We start from the raw sequence: 23,325 nt of genomic DNA, 5'->3' as shown, positions 1-23,325 counted from the left end.
CAGTAAGATGACCTTTATTGAAAAGTCAAATAACAGCACTCAGGAGGCAGAGTTAGGCAGATCTCTGTGAGTTTGAGGCCAGGCTAGTCTACACAGTGAGTTCCAGGACAGCTGAGGCTACAGGGAGGTCCTGTCTCAAAAAGGCCAAAAAAAAAAAAGGTCAAATAACAAATTTGTCAAGCATGTGGAGAAAAGGGAAGTGGGAATGATGTAGAAATGTTAATTATAAATATTAAATAATGTATGTAATAGAAATATTAAAAATATTCCTATCATATGACCCAGTAATCACTCTTTTGAATATAAATCCCAAATCACCATTTTTAAAGATATCTGCATTCCTGTGTCCATTGCAGAATTCTCCATAATAGACAAGATATGGAAATAACTGAATATCCAACCAGGAATGAGAGCATAAAGAAATTGTATATGCACAATATATATATATATACACACACATTAGAATATTCAGATTTTTATTTTTGGAGGAAGGTTATCTGTCACTTGCCATACATGAATGTGTCTAGAGGACATTATAGTAAGTAAAATAAACCAGAAATATAGCAAGAAAAATGCTGTATGATATCACTTACACATGGAATTACACACACACACACACACACACATACGCACACACAGACACACAAAGGTAAGATATCCAGAGAAACTAAAACTGGCACCAGGAGTGGGGTGGAGAGAGGAAATGGGGATGTGTTGGTAAGAGGTTATAAAGTGGCAGGTATGTGTGATGACTAGGTCTAGTATTCTAATGTGTGGAGGACTTTAGGTAATATAATTTTAATGTAATTGGGATTTCTGCTAAATGAGTGGATTTTAGCTACTCTTGCTACAAAAACAAACACACAAATAAAATGGGTCACACCCTGTGAGGTGATGGATGAGTTAATTTGCTTTACTATAGTAATCATTTTGCTGCTTGCATGTACTCCTTAACATTCTGTTGTGTATCTTAAGTATATACAATTTAGCATCCTAAAAACATCAATGACTTTACACAAAATAAAGGCAAACTTTTTAGTTTTGGTCTTTTTGAGACAGGGTCTCTCTGTATCCCCAGCTGTCCTGGAACTCACTGTGTAGACCAGGCTGGCCTCGAACTCACAGAGATCTGCCTGCCTCTGCCTCCTGAGTGCTGGGATTAAAAACGTGCAGCACCACACCAGGCCTAGGTAAACTATTTTCTAATTTTTTTGTGTTAACCACACATTGAAATGATTTGGTTAAATAAAATGTTAAGGGGGATCTCTGTGAGTTCAAGGCCAACCTGGTCTACATAGTGAGTTCCAGGCCTAGTGGGGCTACAGGGAGACCCTGTCTCAAAAAGACAAAAAAAAAAAAAAGTTAACTGGGCATAGTGGCACATGCCTGTAATTCTGGTACTTGGGGGGCAGAGGCAGGTGAATCTCTATGGCTTTGAGACCAGCCTAGTCTACATAGTAAGTTCCAGACCAGCTGGGGCTACAGGGAGATGCTGTCTCAAAAAAAAAAAAAAAAGGTTAAAATTAATTTGTTTTAAACTTTTTCTTTGAGGTGCTGGGATTGAACTCAGCTTTGAGCTAGATAAGTGCTCTGTTGTTGAACTTCATTTCTAGTCTTTACTCATTTGAAAAATGTGGCTACAAGAAAATTTAAAATTACTTATTTGGCCTATATTTTATTTCTGTTGCATAGTGCTTTCTAAACAGTGTGAAAAGGATTGAAGAAATTCTGGGCATGTCAGGCATCTTTAATTATATTTTCGTACAGTTAGTCTTACTGTTAAGCCTCAAGACATATTTTCATCATCACTTTGATTAAATCTTCTCACATTTATTGATTTTTAAAATGTTTACCTCCATTAATTTCCCAAGTTATAGGCATAGAAAAAAATTCTTATAATTGTCTTCACAGCTAACCATTGACTAGTAAGTGTTCTCAGTTGGCAAAACCCCAGATGCTTGTTGTACTGGGTAAATGTATTTCCTTTTAGCTGTTTAATGAAGTGAGAGGCCTTGAGTTTTGTTTGCAGAGGTGATATTTTATTATGTAGTTTCACTAGAGGCTGTTTGAAAAAGTTCGAGTTTTTTTCTTATTTTTAGAATTCTTTGTTACTGACAATTTTAATATAAATCTGGAGGCAGTATTCGTGAAGCTGTTTGGTGGGTGTTAATTGGGGGAAAGTGAGGATGTGTTGTGTATTACAGGTTAGTGTAATATTAGGGACCTGTGACTTGGGGAAATAGAAAATATTATTGGGGTTTGGGTAATATTCTCTGCTAAATTTTAGAGTTTTGGTATGAAAGAAACAGGTATAATTCTATATATGTTCAAGAGCTTCTTAACAGGTGTTGCTAGAGAAATGTGGAATGGGTGAGGTAGAGAATTTCCCTGAAATGAGAGGAAACTAAGAATTATTACTGTATTTGATTATATTTGTTGAGACTCAATACATTGTGCACTAGGATTTTATACAAAAGAAACTATGGAAGTTTAGCATTTTTAAGGATAAAGAATTTAGATTTTTTTTTTTTTTTAAATAAGACAGGGCTGGGGCTGGAGAGATGGCCCAGTGGTTAAGGGCGCTGACTGCTCTTGCAGAGGACCCGGGTTCAATTCCCAGTACCCATATGGCAGCTACGAACTGTCCTTAACTCCAGTTCCAGGGAAATCTGAAGCCCTCTTCTGATCTCTGCAGCATTGTACAACATGGGTGCACTCACATACATGCAAGCACTACACTCATACACATAAAATAAAAATAATAAAATATTAAATGGGACAGGGTCTCACTGTGTAGCCCTGGATAGCTTAGAACTCGCTACCTAGACCAGGCTATTCTTGAACTCACAGAGATTAGCCTGCTTCTGCCTCCTGAATGCCCAAGTTAAAGTTGTGTACCACTAAGACTGCCTAGTAACATAACATTTTTAAAAAATTTTATTTTATTTTATGTGTATGCGTGTATTGCCTGAGTGTAGGTAAGTGCACCCGTGTTGTGTAATGCCCGTGGAGGAGGCTGTCGGATCCCCTAGAACTGGAGTTACGGACAGTTGTTAGTTGCCATGTGGGTGCTGGGATTTGAACCTGGGTCTTCTGCAACAGTCAGTGTTCTTAACCGCTGAGCCATCTCTTCAGTCCCCATCAAGAAAATTTTGAAGTAGTACTTGATGCATGTATAAGGGCTCTAAACACAAAGTTTTCTGTTTAGATTTTTACTTGTTGCTAAGTAAATTATTTTTAATCTTTGTAATGAGAGCTCCCCATTAATTTGATTTTGATGTGTTCCAGATTGAAGGAAAGTATCACAGCATTAGGGAAGATCCATTTACAAAGGCCAAACCCTCACTAGTCGGCACTCCAGAATTAGATTTTTTTTTTCCTTCTTGGCTTGTAAATAGATTTTTGTTACAGACCTTCACATTATTTTCTTTCTTTATCCCTGTAAAAAAAATGAACACATCTAACTCAGAGTGGCAAAACAATCTCCTCTCCCAGGCAATTCCTCTGCTCTGTGTTGGAAAATGCTAGTTGTTGCCACATTAGAGATTATATTGTGTATAAATAAAAATAAATGGCATTTTACAAGGAGACAAATATCCTGGAGAGAAATTTAAAGTGTTCAATTGCCTGTGATTTTCAAATAGTTCTCAGAAATCTGACTGAGATCTATTTATCAGTATTTTATTACAAGTTTCTGGGGAGAAGAGAACATAGTTTGCCTTTGGCTTCTAAAGATAGAAAGGAATTTAAGCTTGTTAGAAAACCAGAGTATATCTCAAGAGGAAGAATGTTTTCTCTCTTGACTTTGTGTAGGATGGAAGATCATCTATTTTACATAGGGATGGTCACAATAAAACATGTTAAATTATTGTGTCTTTGCAGGAAGCAAGGTGTGTCCTTGGATTCTTTTTTGTTGTGTATTTGTCTTACTGTGTAGCCCCAGCTGGCCTAGAACTCACTTTAAATACTCCTGCCTCAGCCTTTTGCAGGTGTGCACCATTCTACCTGACCATACTGGCCTTCTTTCTCCATAGTATATTGAGGTAGCCTTTAAAATACTAAAGGCTAAAGGAGCTTTAAGACAACCAGTTTGGAAGTCATGGTGTAGAGACAGTAGGATTGTGCTTGAGGTTTTCTGGTTTCATCAAGTCAAGATAACAGGGCATCTTCAGATAAGGGCTCTGTGGTAGTTAGATTTCCATCACTGCAACAAAGTTCTTTAGAAAATCAACTTTTACAGGAAGAAAGGTTTTATTTGGCTCATTGTTTCAGAGGCTTCTGTCCATGGTTACTTGGCTCCTTTGTTTATGGTCTGTGTCAGTTACATTTTGTTGCTGTGTTAAAATACCATGACCAAAAGTGACTGGAAGAAAGTTTATTTTGGCTAATGGTCTATAATATTGGGGTGGTGTTTGGAGCAGGAGGCTGAAAGATCTACAAACACAAAGCAGAGAGGGAGAACTGGGAGTGGGGCAAGGCTGTACCTCTTCCTTTAAGGCCACCTCCCAAGCCTCTCCAAGCACTGCCACCAACTGAGGACCAATTATTGAGATTTGAGCCTATGGGGAACATTGCTCATTCATACCACCACATAGGCTGTTGACAAGGCAGATCACCATGGTAGGAGCATGTGGTAGAACAAAGCTGCTCACTTAGAGGTGGCTGGGAAGCAAAAAGGGAGAGAGGCCTTGAGAAGCTGGGGACAAAATTTATCCCTCAAGGTCATGTCTCCAGTACCTACTTCTTTCAACTCTCTTTATCTCCTGAAGTTTCTACCACCTCAGAATAGCCCATTAAGCAATGAATCCATCAATGAATTCATCTGTTTGTTAGATTTCAGCTTTCTTGATCACTCACCTCCCTAAGGACTCACCTCTGAATACAACCCCATTGGATGCCAGGCCTTGGATATATGAATGTGTGGGGAACGTTTAAACTCTATAATATACCAAATTTAATTATGGATAAATGTGGAATCCTCCATTTTGTCAGATATATTTGCCTGCTTAGGTGCTATACTGGACACTTTTAAAACAGGCTTACAGATAAGTTGAGCAGCTAAGGAAGAAATGGGGTGAACTTCAGATGTTGAATGTGGAAAAGTAGGTAAACTTTTTTACTTCTGTTCAAAGGATGGGTTAAGAGGAAATAGGTGGAATTCACAGGTGAAGTATTTTGGCTTAAAAAAGGAAAACTTTCCTGAAAAGTACAATATTACTCTTTACTAACCAGAGAGGATTACATGGAAATAACCATGGAAGTGTGTGTTTAAACCCTGTCTGTGTGTTTGTTAGAAATCAGGAAAATGGCTGGGTATGGCAGCACACACCTTTAATCCCAGCACTAGGGAGGCAGAGGCAGGTAGGTTTCTGTAAGTTCAAGGCCAGCCTGGTCTACATAGTTCCAGGGCAGCTAGAGCTACAGGGAGACCCTGTCTCAAAAAGACCAAAAAAAAGAAATTGGGAAAACGTGTGTGTGTGTGTGTGTGTGTGTGTGTGTGTGTGTGTGTGTTTTGTGTATTATATTAAAAGGTTGGGCTAGTTAGCTAAGGATTGTATAGTGCTTTGTATGTAGTAAAGTGCTCAATACTGGTAATCATTATTGTTTAAAAATACATGAAGTCTGAGACGAGTGACAGTGACCAGAAATGCTGATAAACAATGGACAGAAGTAAGCAGAACAGGGCAGAAAGGAGAAACAAAGGCAAGGGAGCCAGAAGCCAAGGTTACCAGATGTAGTCAGTGTGCTATGAAACATTAGATGAAGACTAAATGAAAGAGAGGTGTGGTATGTAGGAGAAAGAGATTGGAGGATAACATGAAAGTTACCTTATTCCTCTAGGTAGAGACAGAAGATGTTAATGTCCTATACTGCTTTGTCTAAAACTTTTTAATGTGAAATTTCAAAGTTATGCTACATTGTATTAGTTACTTTTCATATCATTGTAACTAAGTACCTGACAGAAACAACTTGAAGGAGAAATTACTGTTTTGGCTCCTGGCTTCTGGGGGTTCTGTGCATGGCTGTAGGCCTGTTATGAGGCAGAAGATCATGATAGCAAGTGTGTGTGGAGGACAAGAAATAGAAAAAGGCATAAAGGGGGCTGGAGAGATGGCTCAGCGGTTAAGAGCACTGACTGCTCTTGCAGAGGACCCAGGTTTGATTCTCAGCACCCACATGGTGGCTATGAACCACCCTTAACTCCAGTTCCAGGGGAATCCAAAGCCGTCTTCTGACCTCTGTGGCATTGCAAGACACGGGTACACTCACATACATGCTGGCAATACACTCATACACATAAAATAAAAATAATAAATAAAATATTTAGAAAGAAAAAAGAAATGAAGGGCATAAGGAAGAAGCTAGAGCAAGATGTGGCCCCAGACACACTCCCAGTGACCTCCTTCCTCCTCTTACCACCTCCCCGTAATGTATGGAGTCACTAAGAGATTGATCCATTCCTTATGTCTGAGCTTTCAGGATTTAATTATCTCTGAGGATACCCTTATAGACACACCAAGAAGTAAGCCTAGATATTGCTTTTCCAATTTTCCAATTTGCATGTGTGTGTGTGTGTGTGTGTGTGTGTGTGTGAGTGTGCGCGCGCGCGCGCGCGTGTGTGTATGTGGTGTGTGTGTACTCCCGTTAGGATGTGCACACCTATGCATGTGAAGAAGCTAGGCAAGGGTGTTGGATGGCTCCTCTGGCACTCTCTGTCGTATTCCTTTGAGGCAAGATCTCTTGGATTTAGAGCTTGCAATTTTTGGCTACTCTGGCAGCCAGCAAGCCTCAGTAATTCTCATGTCTCTATCCCCATTGTCCTGGGGTTATACACCACACCTGGCTTGTAGATGCTGGGATTTGAACTCAGGTCCTAATGGTTGTACAGCAAACACTCTTAACCACTGAGCCATTTCCCAGCTCCCCTATGCATTTAAAAATCTAATCAAATTGACAAAATCAGCTAGCATATATATATGTACAGATAACTATTATATCATGCTATTATGTCATCTGCTTTTATCATTTATAAGCATGAATATCTATTAATAAATGTAGATATACATTTCATTTTTTTTTATAGCTACATAGAATTTCATTGCATGGTTGAGCATACTGATAGGTATTTAGCATATCTATTTATTAAAAATTTAAATTTATGTGTATATCTCTGTGTGAGTATATGCCATGTGAATGTGGGTACTATAGGTTATTAGAGAAAACGAGCTTGAAATGAATGGTATGGGCACTGTCAGAGACTACCTACCTGCTTTAAAGGATGGGTTACCTTTTACATTTATAATCAGGTATCAGGTAGATACCTGTAAGAGCTATGCATTGTGTGATTTTTCACAGAGTTTCAGTTGAATATAACTAGAAAGCAAAGCAAATTTTCCCATCCCAATGATGATCTGATCTTCATTAGATGATTAGATTTTATTTTACTTTTTTTTTTTTTTTTTTTAATAGGTTCTTGTTTTCTTGTTTTTTTTAATAGGTTCTTGTTCTGTATCCTAAGCTAGCCTGGATTTTACCACACAACCCAGGTGCCATGGCCTTAATTTGTAGCTCTTCTGCCTCAGTCTGCAGAATTCTGGCATTATTGGTATGAACCACCATTGCCTGGCTTCTTTTTTTATATAAAGTTGGATTTATTTGGTTAGATCAAATTTGAAGTCTTTTCTCTTATGAATCATTAAAGCAAACACAATTTCATTGAGTCCCCCTTGAGGTATGTTGTTTGAGTTTCTGTCATTTAAGCCTTGTCTAGAATGTGTATAAACCAGAAGTTTTGAGTTGGATGAGGTGCCACGCTCCTGTATTTCTAGTACCCATGAGGGTGGAGCAGGAAGTTTGTGAGTTACAGGCTTGCTTTAGCTGCATTGCCAGACCTTGTCTCACAAACAGAACAAACAGGGTTGGTGAGATAGCTTAGCAGTTAAAGGGCCTGCTGCCAAACATGGTGACCTGAATTGGATCCTCAGGAACCCATATGTGGAAGGAGAGAACCAACTGACCTCCACATGCACACAGTAGAACACTCATTCCCCCATAAGTAAGTTTAAAAAAAAAAAAAAAGTAAAAACAAACAAAACACAAAGAAACAACAGCTGGGCGTGGTGGCGCCTGCCCGCCTTTAATCCCAGCACTTGGGAGGCAGAGGCAGGCAGATCTCTGTGAGTTCAAGGCCAGCCTGGTCTACCTAATGAGTTCCAGGACAGCTGGGGCTACAGGGAGACCCTGTCTCAAAAAGACAAAAAACAAACAAACAAACAAACAAACAAAAAACCTAGACATCGCAAAACGTTTTATTTTTGTTTTTCTATTTTGAGACAGGCTCTCCCTATGTAGCCTGAGCTGGCCTGGAACTTGCTATGTAGACCAGACTGGCTTTAATCTCATAAAGATCTGTCTGCCTCTGCTTCCCCAGTTGTAGGATTAATGGCGTGGGCTACCATAACTGGCTGTCTGAGCATTCTGGCTGGAGGTATCTTCTTCATCTCAGGACTCTGTGCAAATGTTGCTTATCAAAGAGACTTTCCATAGGCTGGTGTAGTGGTACACACATGCCTCTAATCTCAGCACATGGGTGAGGCAGGGAAGTTTGAGAGTTGGAGGCCAGCCTGGGCTATGAAGGAAGTTCAAGGCCAGCCTGAGCTGTGTATACTGTTTCGAAAAAAATCAAAGGATGTGTAGCTGAGTGGTGGAGTAATAATTAACTAGCACTCATAAGACTCTGAGTGTGACTTCCCCAAGAAGAGGCTTTCCTGATGGCTATTATTTAAAAGCATCTTTCACTTAAAATTTTTTTTGGACATTTTCCTTTTCTTTTTTTGCCCCTTTGTGGTGCTGAGAACCTAGGATCTCATATATGTGGTAGGTAAGTATTCTTTCACTACACTCTAGCCCCTAGTCACTCCCCTTTTTTTGATGGGGGGGTGAGGGCAATTGAACCTAGGACCTCAGGCATTCTTTCTAATCAGTCTTTAGTTCTCTTGTTTTACCTTTTCTTCATAGTACAGACAGCTTGAAAAAAAAATAATTTGTATCTGTTTCTCGTCAAGTACAAGTTTCGTGAAGTCAGGGTTTGGGTCTCTTCCCAGCTTGTTACCTAAGATCAGGAGTATTCACTGCTGTATCCTCAGTGCCTGGTTATATAATGGGCAACCTATAAATTTGTGTAGCCATTGGCCTGGCACTTGTAGACATAGGAGTGACTGTTAAACTCAGGAGATAGGAAGAAAAAAATAATTAGCATTCTAAGCTCTTACATATTTTTTTTATAAAGCTAGTAGAAATATTTTTTTTTATAATTAGGATTGATGCTTTATCAAAAATTATTTGGAGCTGGGTGTGGTGGCACACACCTTTAGTCCCAGCTCTCAGGAGGCAGAGGGGGCAGATCTCTGTCAGATCAAGGCCTAGGTCCCCACAGGGAGTGACTGTGACTATAGGAAGACCCTGTTTCAAAAAAATAAATAAATGAAAACCTTATTTGGTTATATTCTATTTAAGATGAAGATGATGACTTTGTGTATAAAAAAGCAACCTCCAAACCAAAAGAGAATGGAGTATCTACAAATAGTCACCTTGAAGCATCAAGCATGAAAAGGAATGAAGAAAGCACTAGAACTAAGAATAAACCTTTATCACCAATAAAACTTACACCAACATCAGTGCTTGATTATTTTGGAACTGGAAGTGTCCAAAGATCTGGGAAGAAGATGGTGGCAAGTAGAAGAAAAGAGGTGAGCATTCTCCACGCAAGCAAGCTTGTGCGGATTCCTGGCATGGTGGTGCACACCTGAAATGCCAACACTTGGGAGGATGAGGCAGCAAGATCATGAGTTTGAGGTCAGTCCAGGCTAAGTAATGAAACTCTATCAAAACAACAGCAGAAAGTATGTTTGAGGTGGGGGAAGGAGGCTGGAGAGATGACTCGGCAGTTAAGAGCGTTTGCTGCTCTTCCAGAGGACCCAAGTTCAGTCTGCAGTACTCATGTCGGGGCTCAAGACTGCCTGTAACTTCAGCTCCAGGGCATCTGATGCCCTCTTCTTGTCTCCATGGGTACCTGGCATACACTCACATGGACACACATACATCATACATACACATAAGTAAAAATAAAAATAAATCTTGAAAATATTTGGAATTGCCAGGCATGATAGCGCACACCTTTAATCCCAGCACTCAGGAGGCAGAAGCAGGTGGATCTCTGTGGGATTGAGGCCAGCCTGGTCTGCATAGTGAGTTCCAGGCCAGCTGGGGCTATAGGGAGACCCTGTCTAAAAAACAACAACAAAAACAGAAGAAAGTTTGGGACTGATACCTAGTCATTGATATTAATGGGTAGAAATTGTGATATTACAAATGCATAAACAATAATGAAAATTATTTTCCTATGATTATGGATAAAATGTATTGCCCCAGTTTAGAGGATAAGGAAACTAGAATATAAATATGTGTGTGTATGTGTGTGGTGTGTGTGTGTGTGTGTGTGTGTGTGTGTGTGTGTGTATGTGTATGTATCTATATACATTTGAAAGCAAGAAAGCATTATCTAGACCATAAGAAAAAAAAACATAATTCTTAGAATTTAAATTAAATTGAATAATTTATTCCCAAATGAGATCATTAACACATCCTTTTAAATAGAGTGTACCCATGTTGTACTTTTGATCTTCTCTAGTTTGATACTGGAGCCATCTTTTGCTGGCCATTTAGGAAACAGATATACAGATAAGCACAGTAAAAGTTACATATCAGTACAAACTGCCATGTGGTACGTGCTGATGTGAATAATGCCTCCATAGGATGGTGAGTCCTGATTTGCCAGTGCTATAGACTACTTCCCAAGCCAAAAGCCTGCAGTTTTTTGGGGGAGTAGGGTGGGGAGGGAGGAACATGTCAGTAGAACAAAATGAGAACCATTTATCTATAGGATATTTACTCATTAAGAAATTGGTATCGTTAGAATAGCCATAAACTTGACTTTCTGGCTGCTGTGAATTGTGACTATTTCTTATAGACCTAGATAAATGTGTTTAATTTGCTTGTTAAGAAAAAGTGTTTGGCTGGAGAGATGGCTCAGTTGTTAAGAACACTGGATGTTCTTGCAGAAGACCCAGGTTTGAATCCCAGCACCCATATGGCAGCTAACAACAGTTCGTAACTCCAGTTCCAGGAGATCCAGCAGCCTCTTCTGTCCTTTGTGGAGGTCATGGGTGCATTTACCTACATGCAGACAATACATGCATACACATAAAATAAAAATAAAAAATAAAATATTTTTAAAAAGAGAAAGTTTTATTTTTAACTTGATTTATGTTTATCTTGCTCTTCTTTGAAATATAGCCTTCTCAAAAAGCAGAGGATTCCAGATTAAATGATGAAGCCATTGCCAAGCAGTTGCAGCTTGATGAAGATGAAGAGGTATTGCCACCCCACTTAGTTATCATTAATAACTTGGTATTTATTTTAGTCAGACAAACAAGATTGTCTAGTTCAATTTTTTACTTTTGAGATAGGGTCTTGCTATATATATGTATAAGACTGGCTTAGAACTCAGTATAGCCTAGACTGTCCTTAAACTCCTAATTCTTCTACCTCAGCTTCCTGAGTGCTGGAATTCTAGTTTTGCACCACTATGCCTGGCTCAAGGCTGTTCTAGTCTAATTTTGAATTTAGTTTCATTGGAAATTATGCATAAATATGTTAAAATCTAGTACATGGCATTATAAATTCCTGAAAGAAATATATGTTGGGACTAATGGTTATTTACTTAGAGATTTAAAATTTACAGTTCTTTAAATAGGAAGCTCTTTAGTATATTTGAAAGAATTTCATTGTCTCCTATCTCTTTTGCTTTCACAATGGGCCCTCTCAGCCTTTTCTGTCTTTATTATATATATACTGATGACTTCTATATGTGCGTCTAGTTCAGAATTCTCTCTCTTGAGATGTAAACCCATTTCCAACAAGGATTTATTGATCACTTACTGAGTGCCTAGCATTGCTCTTGGCATTAAGAATATTGCAGATTAAACACAGAGGAAGAATACGTAGTCAGGTGCAGTGAGAGGAGTGGAGGTATAGTATAGTTCTGGGCTGTGTGAGAGGAGTGGAGGTATAGTACAGTTCTGGGCTGTGTGAGAGGAGTGGAGGTATAGTACAGTTCTGGGCTGTGTAAGGAAGTGGCATTGTGTCAGCAAAAGAAATGATAACCATGAAGCAGAAATGCTGGCAGCTTAGGGTCCCACTAAGTAGGGGACAGCAAGTGTAAGCATCCTTGGGTAGAAGGGTGCTCTATTATAAGAACAGTGTGGCTGGAGAGGAGTGGGTGAGAAGGAGAAGTGTGTGAGATGATTTGGAGATGGCCAGCAGCAAATCCTGAAGATAGATCTTTGATTTTAATATCTTTGAAAAGGACTTTTGTCAGGACTTCAGATTTTAGTTTTTGTGAGATAGAAAGCTCTTGGAGTTTCTCTCTCTCTCTCTCTCTCTCTCTCTCTCTCTCTCTCTCTCTCTCTCTGTCATCTGGTTCTCCTTGTAGCCCCAGCTGGCCTGTCACTCATAATGTAGACCAGGCTGGCCTTGATCTCACAGAGATCTGCCTGCTTCTGCCTCCTGAGTGCTGGGACTACAAGTGTGCACTACTGCACCTGACTGCTGTGGGAGTTCTTAATAAAGTGACATGATTTGGTGGGTTTTAAAGAAAAGCACTCTGGTTTCTGAAATGCTAACAGGATAATTGATGATATCTTTCCCAATGGTGGGCTATGCACAAAAGCCGACCAGCTTGGAGACGGTTGAGTTGTGGTAGGTGGAGATGTTGGTTTGTATCAGGTTGAAAGTGGAAGAAAGGGTGAGAGGTGGTAAAGCTTAGAGTTGTTGATAGATTGAGAATTAGGTGACCTGAGCAATGGGATGAGTGAATGGTGATACTGTCACTAACACAGAACATGGAAGGTGGAGCAGGTTGGCATAGAGAAAGAAGAGTTCTGTTTTGGGTGCTGGCAGGATGGGTCAGTGGGTAAATTCATGCAGGCCCGACAACCTGAGTTTGATCTCAAGAACCCACGTAAAGGTGGAAGGAGAGAACCAACTCCACAGAGTTGTTCTCTGGCCTCCTCACGTGTGCCCACACACCCATACCTGGACACACACAGAAATAATTTTTTAAAAAGTTTTGTTAAAGCCTGGCATGGTGGTGCACGCCTTTAACCCCAGGACTGGCGAGGCCAGAGGCAGACGGATCTCTGTGAGTTCAAGGCCAGCCTGGTCTACGTAGTGAGTTCCAGGACAGCTAGGGCTACAGGGAGACCCTAGGATTAAAGGCCTGTGCTAACACGCCTGGCCTGTTTAATTGAAATTGCTATTTAAGTGCCTTCTGTGTGTAGCTTTCAAGTTCTACTGCCCTGGGCTGTTTATATCTCACAGTGCTTATTGTGCTTATCTAGTGTCTCTGCACAGAACAGAGAACTAATGTTGTGGTTGTCTTGTTTATTAACACAACAATTATACGTTGTTTTAAAAACAGTCTTCTGTCTTTTTGATGACTTTGAATTACATTATCTCCACATAGGTATCTTGATGACTCAAGGTGGTACCTGTTGCTTAGGTCAACCTGTGAAGTCATTCTTAGTGACCTAACTTTTCCTTATGTGTTCCAAATAGTAGAGAATTACCTAGTTCTTTCCAAAGAATCAAAGGGTACCACAATCCCCTGTTTTCCCATTTCTGTCACATTCTTTCAGGATCTTGTTTGGGTGATTTATTAATCTAATGAAGGACTTTTAGGGTGTTAATAATTGGTGATGTCTTTCCTAATTGTCTAAGAGCCCCCATCCCCAGTTTTAACCTCTTTGTTTATTCATTTGATAATTATGTGACCAGTATCTCATACTCAAGTCAGTCTATCAAATGCCTTATCAAGTCAGCTGCATTAAACATTCAGTTAAAATTCAGGACTCTTGATTACATTCCATAATCACCAATAATAAATGGAGGCATTCTTTCATTCTTATTTCTTTTTTTTTTTCTGATCTTGATATTTTTATTATCTTAAAATTTACTCTTTGAAAATTTCTTACATATGTACAATGTATCTTGATCATATCTATCTCCATCCCCTCTTCCACCCCCTATTTTTTATTTCTTCCAAACCACCTATAATCTCCCTTATCACAAACATACTACATGGTGTGAAATTTTGGAAAAGTGGTGTAGAGTTCAGAAATACTTAGAGACTACCAGTAGTTTAGAGTTTGCAACACTTTCTATGAGTAAGATATTCACATTGATTTTAGCAGTTAGATGTGTAGTTCAGTTATGGCAAAGAAATACTAGCCAGAGGTGTATTAGTGTGCTCTGCTTAGAGCTCTGCTTAGCATAGGTTCATATGCTTGTTTTTCTTTAAATTCTTTTGCTAGTGGGGAAGAAATCCAGGGTCTTGCGCATGCTCAGCAGGTGCTCTCTACTGGTGAGCTACTTTCCCATCCTGGTAGTTTGTTTTTTTTTTTTAAGTATTTTTATTTTATGTGTATGCGAGTATTGCCTGCATGTAGGTAAGTGCACCTGTGTCATGCCCTTGGAGGACAGAAGAGGCTATTGGAACCCCTGGAACTGGAGTTAGGACAGTTGTTAGCTGCCATGTGGGTGTTGGGATTTAAACCTGGGCCTTCTGCAAGAACAATCGGTGTTCTTAACTGCTGAGCCATCTCTCCAGAGCCCCTGGAGTTCATTTTATAATCAGGAAGAGACTTTCTTACTGTGTCTTCATTGAGCTTGTGACCACTTTCAACTTCCCTTTGGATTGGGTGGAGTTTTGAGGACTTTTTTCCTTTGTTTGAGTAATACAAGAGAGTTTTGTTTGATATGAGGCTGGGCAGTTAGGGTTACCAGGTACATTTAATCATTTAATTTATAATGAGAAGTATATTTTGTTGTTCAACATTCTCTTCTGAAAGAGCTCCATTTTGCTAAAAGTGCAAACATTTTACAACTGTGGGTGCTTAGAATGTGTGTTGATCGAAGTTTGATGGTAAAAAGTGGTGGTGGCATTGTGTGTGCTTGCTGTTGTGCACAAAGAATATAATTTCTGATATTTATTTTCTTGTGTGTCTCACAAATGATTATTTTTCTATTAGGTTGAAATTTATTTCAGAGATTTTTCCAGAGTTTAAAATATATATAGGAGATCTGTGAGTGTTGAACTAAGACAATGAAGAGAAAATATAACTTCAGATTTTATAAGAAATGTTTCTTTAAAAATCTGGTTTTGGCCCGGGCATGGTGGCACACACCTTTAATCCCACCCAGCACTTGGGAGGCAGAGGCAGGCGGATCTTTGTGAGTTCAAGGCCAGCCTGGTCTACATAGTGAGTTCCAGGACAGCTGGGTCTACAAGGAGACCCTGTCTCAAAAAAAAAAAAAAAAAAAAAAATTTGCTGGTTTTATCTGGTGCTTACGTGACTAGAAGTTGGTTTAGTGAAACTTGTGATATTGTTAATGTTCAGTGCAAAAATGCTATTGTTACTTTCTAGGAAATGTTCTTTTAGTTTCTCCTAAGCATACAAATTACACACATTTAAAAGCTTTCAGGAACAAAAGGTCTCACTGTGTTCATGCTTTTCACAGCTGGAGAGGCAGTTGCATGAAGACGAAGAGTTTGCCAGAACATTAGCCATGTTGGATGAAGAACCAAAGACCAAAAAAGTGAGATTATTGTGTTGGGTTGGGTTTGTTTTCCTAGTTCTGGAGATAAAGCCATAAAAACTCTTCCAGAAAGAAGCTAAATTATTTTATTATTTAGTTTGTGTGTCAGTGTCCCCATCTGTGTATTTGCATCTGTGTGTCCTCTTGTGTGTGTATAGGCCAGAGGGTGTCTTTTCTTTATTGTTTTCTATCTTAGTGGAACCTGGAGCTCAGCATTTCTTCTAGATCGACTGACCAGTGAGCCTCTAGGACCGTCCTGTCTCTGCCCACCCCAGTGTTGGGGTTACAGGCATGCACTGCCACATCTGGCTTTTGCCTTGGTGCTGGGTCTCTAAACTCAGGTCCTTATACTTGCATAGTAGACATTTTATCCACTGAGCCATCCCCTAGCTAAATTGTTTTAATTTATATTTTTATTTAACTTAGAAATTTTGTTTTTGTTGTTTGAGACAGGGTCTCACTACGTAACCCTGGCTGGCCCCGAACTTGCTATATAAATCAGGCAGACCTCAAATTCACAAGAAATCCTGCCTTTGCCTTCTCAGTGCTGGGACTATAGGCATGTGCTGCCACACCTAGCTAAAAACATTTTTTTTTTTTTTAAAAAAAGAAACTCATTAAAAATTTCATTCTTTCTAAAAGGTTTTAAGAAACAAAACAAAGCTGGACATGGTGGCAGAGTCGGGTAGGAGGCAGAGGCAGGTTAACCTCTGTGAGATCGAGGCCAGCTTGGTGTACAGAGGTAGTTCCAGGACCGCTGTCTCAAACAAACAAACAAACAAACAAACAAACAAACAAACAAACGACAAATCTGCCTCTGTGCACCACCACACTGGGCAAGATTCTACACCCTACCCCCACCCCCCAGCATGTCAGACAAACTGGCTTAGAGAAAGTGAGATCAACATGGTTGATCTGACAGGAAAAAAGATTCTACTTCTTTAAAGATACTTCTTAGGTATTATAAATGGCCAAGCCTAAGCAAGAAGGTATGAGACAGTAAGGTTGATGGGGACCTTGTCATTTGAAAAGCCTTATTCCATGTGAACACATTCTTAAAATTATTAAATACTATGGCCCACACCACATTTTGTGGCCTCTTCATAAAATGGAATTTGAGGGAGTAGTGGAGAGGTTGGAATTTTTTTTTCCTCTTGAGAATGCGCTCTTTTGTTTTTTGGTTTTATGTTTTTGAGACAGTCTTTGCTATGATGCCCAGAATGGCCTGATAGTATATAGCCTGGATTGGCTTTGCATTCGTAGCAATCCTCCTGGTTAGCCTTCAGCCTGCTGAGTGCTGAGGATAGAGTGTGAGTCACCACTCTGAGCTACCCTTATTTTTCTTTTAGGTTTTAGTTTGTTTTCATTTTTGGTTTAGATTTTAGTTTTCAATTGCATAATACTCATAGTTTGAGAGTTGACATAAAAGAAGCAGAAATAAGACTTCCATTTCCAGTTTAGTAGGTTGGGATGAAATGAGATGGGTTTTTTTTTGATGTATTTTTGTAATCTTCCATCTGTTTGCTTATCAGTAAAATGAATTAATAAATATACTTTGAACTAGGTGTGGTGGTACGCTCCCTTAACCTCAGTATTCAGGAGGCAGAGGTAGGTGGATCTCTGTAAGTTTGAGGCCAGTCTGGTCTACATAGTGAGTTCCAGACTAGTAAAACCCTGTCTCAAAAAAAATCTGCATTTTTTTTTTACCCCCTGTGGTAATTTTGTGGATGAATCAATGACAGTTTATTGTAGTGTCTTGGTAGTTTGGAAGGCAATCCTTAAACTTAAAATTTTACTAACAGATCTTGTGATGATAGTTTTCCTGTTACTTACTATATCTGACACTTTATAAATTTGTTTAGGTCCGAAAAGACACCGAAGAGGGAGAAACGTTTTCATCTGTCCCAGCTGATTTAAGTAAAGCAGAAAAATATAAAAGCCCCAATAAAGGTAATGCTAGCAGAAGAACATAAGATGAAGCCCTTAGCTGTCTTTATAGAAGAGAATACTTGATAACTCAAACATTTTATTCTATAATTGTCTGGTAGACATTATTTCAGAGCACTATTAGAGCTTGTTTTACCTAGGTGAAGATGCGCCTAGACTTACGATGTCATTATATCTAAAAAATTTGTTGTAAATTGAAAAATGTCCTAAGTGAAAGCTGCATTTATGTACCAGTCTTTTGGATATCACAGCTCAGCAGCACAGCACACCATAGAGAATCTCACAGCTGTTGCCCAGCATCTTGAGAAGGTACTGAGTCTATGAAAGTGGGACCAATAGCTAGGGAGAGCTGATTTGCAGTCTTAATCCTGTAAGATTAAACCTCAAAACCAGCTGTTTCTCTGCTATTCAGAGAAACATGTTACTTTTGTACCATTATGAAGTTAAAATTGTAAATTGAACCACTGTGAGTCAAGGACCATCTGCCCTTTGAAAGCTCTTTGGATGCTGCTTGGTAGAGAATGCCTATTTGCATTGACTGTTGTAAGAAGTGTGTTAAGGGACTGGAGAAATGACTCAGTGGTTAAGAGCACTGGCTTCTCTTACAGAAGACCTGGGTTTGAATCCCAGCACCCACATAGTAGCTAATAACTGTCTGTAATTCCAGTTTCAGGGAATCTGATGCTCTCTTCTGATCTGCAGGTGTTGAGTGACATGGGTGCACTTATATACATTTAGGACTAACACTCTTACATATCAAATAAAAACAAATAAATTTAAAAAGTTAAAAAAGAAGTGAGATGGTACTCTTGACTTGCTGTTAATTTCTAGATATATTGCATTGTGTGGATTTCAGTTTATGAAGACAAATGCCTCGAGTCTTTCATTTTAGAGATGGTGCCACAGAGTTGACTTCTAGCTGTCCTGATCATCTGGAACTCTTCTCTTGTCTTGGGCAGCTTGTTCTGTAATGGTCCTGATAATGAACCATCTACTAGTAGAGCTCTCCTGTGCTATATCTATTTCTTTTTCCTTTGGAGTACCCTGGATCGAACCTAGAGCCTTGTATATGCCACTGTTGTCTATCATTGAGCTGAATTCCTAGCCTTTTTTTTTTTGAGACAGGATCTCCTGTAACCCCAGCTGGCCTGGAATTCGGTATATAGATCAGGCTGGCCTCTATCTCACAGTGATCTGCCTCACTCTGGAATTAAAGGTGTATACTACTTTGCCTGGCTTTTTAAAGTTTAAAATCCCTCCCCCCCCCCTTTTTTTTCCCCAATAGAGACCCTGACTGGTCTCTGGAACTCATTATGCAGACCAGACTGACCTTAAATTCACAGAGATCCGCCTGTCTCTGCCTCCCAAGTACTGGGATTAAAGGCATATGCCACCTTTATTTTATTTTATTTTATTTTATTTTATTTTATTTATTTTATCTTATCTTATTTTATTTTTTTATTTTTTGGTCTTTTTGAAGCAGGGTCTCCCTGTAAGCCCCAGCTCTCCTGGAATTTACTATGTAGATCAGGCTGGCCTTGAACTCATTGAGATCTGCCTGTCTCTGCCCCCCAAGTGCTGGGACTACAGACGTGTGCCACCATAGCTGGCCCTTTTTATTTTTTAAATTAAGAGAGTCTACTGAGTTAACTAGGCTGGCCTTGAGTTCATTAAGCCAGGCTTTAAACTTACAATTTTCCTGTCTCAGCCTTTTGAATAGCTGAGACTGCAGGCCTGTGGATGTCCAAGTCTATGGACATTCAAGTTCCTTACGCAAAATGGCATATAATTTGCATATAATTTATACCTTTGTATAGCTTGCCTTTCTTATACTAATAATCATTAGATTACTTATAATACTTAATATAAATGCTATGTAAATAGTTGTTCTGAATTATTTAGTGGATAATGATCAGGAAAAACGTACATAGTTTGGACACATGCTAAAAAATGCTTTCTAACTGGGCATGGTGGTGCACACCTTTAATCCCAGCACTCAGGAGGCAGAGGTAGGCAGATCTCCGTGAGTTCAAGGTCTACAAAGCGAGTTCCAGGCCATCTGGGGGATACAGGGGGAGACCCTGTTTCAAAAAGACTAAAAACCAGACCTAAACAAACCAAACAAAAATGCTTTCTATTCATGGATGGCTGAATCCCTAAATGTGGAACCTATAGCTATGGAGGGCTAATAGGTGTTCTTTGTCTTATAAGTACAGCTGTTTATGCAATACCTTTTGGTCTTGACACATTGGGATTTTGAGTTTTCTGGCTGTTTTATAAACATAGAATTTTTATGCTACATACTCCAGTAAGTTTTGTCTCTATAATTTAGGCCATATCTGTGGAATGAAGTCTCTATTTCACTTTTCACACTGCTGGGTATTGAACCTAGGGCCTTGTGCATGGCAGGCAAACAATTTACCACTGTGCTACATCCCCAGCTAAATCCATATCTTTCAGTGTTTATAATATTATATTAAGAAATGAGGAGTTTATATTTGAAATGAAAGCTCTCTTAATTTGAACTCATTACAGAGAAATATTATGTGAAATTTAAGTTTAAAAAGTAAATATGTTGTATAAGCTAAGGAACTACAGTGTTACTGTTTTAAAATCACTGTATATTACCATGTATTGCTTAGGTCATATCACTGAAGAAAAAAGATGTTGATGCTGAGTATCATTTTCTCCAAATAGCAATCAAAATCTTTTCTTCCTTGTAAAAACAGAACAGTTTTTAAATGAAAGAAAGATCTATAGTCCTAATAAGCAAACTAAGTGTGGAAGCTCAAAAGAATCTCAGCAGCATTCCAGATCTTCAGCTCATCAAGTACAAGTGTGTTCTTCTCCAAAGGCCAGTTCCAAGCTGGCACTTATGAAAGCGAAAGAAGAGAGGTCTAACAAAGAAACTGAGCCAGTGGCCTCGAAAAGAAAAGAAAGTGCCATTGAACCGAAGGAGAAAAAAACTCCTAAGAAAACCAAAAGTTCTCCAGTTAAAAAAGAGGTAGGAGGCTTATGGAAAGTATGTGTATTAGGAAAATATGTTGATAGGAGTTTGTTTTCAATTTTTATTTTCAACTTCCTACTTTATGATGGGTTTGTAAGGTATCATTTGAGGGCTGTGGGTATAGCTCAGTGGTAGAGTTTGCTCAGTATTCTTGAATTCCTGGGTTTGATTCCTAGAAGACATTATCTCGCTTAAAATTGTCAAAGAATATACATTATTAAAATAGTGAAATGAACCAAAGTTTGTTGCTATTGTGTCTGTTATACTCCTATATTTCATCACATAATCTTCACAATAATCTTTGAGACATTTACTTTTATTTTTTAAGTTGTAAAGAAGAAATAGGCTGAAAGACTTTGAATTTTCGAAGATTAGCCAGGTAGTAAGTAGCAGAGCTAATCTTGAACTCATTCTCTGAACACAAATGTAACAAGAGTATCCTGGAGGCTCCAAGCCGTCTGGAGCCAACATCAAGTCATAACTGCTACTGAGCAGATGTGTGATGCTGGTCTAGTTACTTGTTGATGCCTAGGTTTCTCCAGTTGTAGAGAGGGATAGGAATAGGTAAGAATAAGATTAGTCTATAAAACCACTTAGAGCTGGGCGTGGTGGCACATGCCTTTAATCCCAGCACTCAGGAGGCAGAGGCAGGTGGATCTCTGTGAATTCAAGGCTAGTCTCTCTACATAATGAGTTCCAGGTCAGGTGGGGCTACAGGGAGACCCTGTCTCTAAAAGACAAAAAACAACCAACCAACCAAACAACCCCCCCCAATAAAAAAAAACCCTGCTTATAGAGCAGTACCTGGGACGTAATATATATTATATATGTTTTAGGTATTATTATTACAGTAATTGTTATTTTGATTTGTTCTGAACTTATTCCTTTTCTTCTATAATAATGCTAAGATAAAGAAATAATTTTGCAGAAGAAAAAATGGTGAAACAACGTTTTTCAAAAGTGCCCTGTCCCCCAAACTGGTGGCATAGGCCTATAATCGCAGGCACTTGAGAGATGGAGGCAGGAGAATCACAAAGTCAGAATCTACTTGGGCTACAGAACGAGCTGGGCAAATTAGTGGGGCCTTGTCTCAAAAGAAGTAATAAAAAGGTCTGGGGAGTTGGGTATGGTGGCACACACCTTTAATCCTAGTGCTTGGAAGGCAGAGGCAGGTGAATCTCTATGAGTTCAAGGCCAGCCTCGTCTGCATAACCTGTTTCAGGCTATTTAGGGTTCCTTGTCTCAGTTTTAAATAGTGTTATAAAAGACTATTAAAAGGCTTGATATGTAGCTCAGTGGTAGAGCATTTGCCAAGTATACATCGGGTCTTAGGTCTAATCCGCAGCACCTCAAGGGTAGAGTTTTCTTTGTTTTCAGATATTTTATAAAGTAATGATCTTTTTTTGAACCTCCAGTTTGGAAGCACTTTAGATTCATAATAAGAAACCACCATTCCTACATGCCTCTTAGGCACTCAGATAAAAGGCAGAATAGTGCCTCTTTTAACTGCTCATTACCATTATTTTTTTGTGCAGAACCATGAAATGTAATGATTTTGAAATGCTTTTGTTTGTGAGCAGTGCTCATAAATATGCTTAGAGGAACAATTAACTTTTTGGTCCAAGATTTTTCTTCACTAAATACTGGTAGATGAATATTTTTCTTTAGGCACACTAAGTGAGTTTTGGAGTTTACAAAGGATGTCTATTTTTGGGAAATGAGGAAATAAAAGTTTAGAAAGTGATACTGTTATTTTTCAAAGTTGGAATAGAAATAATTCAGAACTTGTATTTAAGTGGTTTTGGGAACATCAAAGATTCATAAATTCAGTTGATCTTGGTCAGATAATTCTCACTAATAAATAAGTGTACTTCCAAGTTAAAGCCAGGTGTAATATGCACCTGTAATCTAGCACTTGGGAAACTGAGGCAGGCAGATTGAGAGTACAAGGCCAGCTTTTTCTACATAGTGAGACCCTGTCTCAAAACAGACAGGTCTGTTCAGCCGTCCAGAATTGTTTTGTAGGTTGTTTATATTTCAGAATTGAAAAAAATAGTATTGTAACAAATGAATCGCATTCCCATATTGGTATATATTGGACTGTCTTGTGAAGCTCGTTTAGAAAATGGCTTCCCAGAGCATATGGTCTAGGCAGTTATATTTGGATAATCCCATTTGAATGCTTATTTGAAGATATGAAAACCTTTGCCAAGAAGTAGAGTTGGATTCTAGGATCAGCTTCAATAACTTATTTAACTCATAACAAAAGCAGCTTAACTATTTTATTGGTTGTATCATTTGTGCAAAGTAATATTTTGTCTACTTTCAGAGATGTGGGGAGGGTGGGTGGTAAGTGTGGTAGTGCAAGCTTTAATCCCAGCACCCAGAAGGCAGAGGCAGGATGATCTTTTGTGAGGGCAGCCTGGTCTACAACCAGTTCCAGGCCAGCAGGGGATACAGAGAGACCTGTCTCAAAAACAAACAAACAAACAAACAAAAAAACCACAAAGAGACTTGGGGTTGCTCATAAGTTAAAACCAATATAACTAGAAATTATAAAAATCAAGAGACACCGTGTTATAATAGTTCTTAAATCAGAATTATCTAAGGCACCCCCCCCAATACACATGTCCTAGCCACATCCCATGTCTCTG

The 23,325-nt window shown here is 38.9% G+C and overlaps 1 protein-coding gene across 1 annotated transcript in view; it reads left to right on the top strand.

Moving 5' to 3' along the window:
- Positions 1 to 23,325, top strand: part of Rfc1 (replication factor C subunit 1) — a 91,778-nt gene that overhangs the window by 34,578 nt on the left and 33,875 nt on the right. Inside the window, exons 5-9 of the mRNA XM_008833232.3 lie at positions 9,517 to 9,749; positions 11,356 to 11,433; positions 15,640 to 15,717; positions 17,580 to 17,667; positions 20,394 to 20,668. Coding sequence (XP_008831454.1) covers positions 9,517 to 9,749; positions 11,356 to 11,433; positions 15,640 to 15,717; positions 17,580 to 17,667; positions 20,394 to 20,668 — 752 coding nt within the window. The remainder of the gene's footprint in view (positions 1 to 9,516; positions 9,750 to 11,355; positions 11,434 to 15,639; positions 15,718 to 17,579; positions 17,668 to 20,393; positions 20,669 to 23,325) is intronic.

This window comes from Nannospalax galili, unplaced genomic scaffold (assembly GCF_000622305.1).
Source record: "Nannospalax galili isolate Female #2095 unplaced genomic scaffold, S.galili_v1.0 scaffold236, whole genome shotgun sequence".
Taxonomy (NCBI): Eukaryota; Metazoa; Chordata; class Mammalia; order Rodentia; family Spalacidae; genus Nannospalax; species Nannospalax galili.
This window is presented reverse-complemented; position numbering and strand designations above follow the sequence as displayed.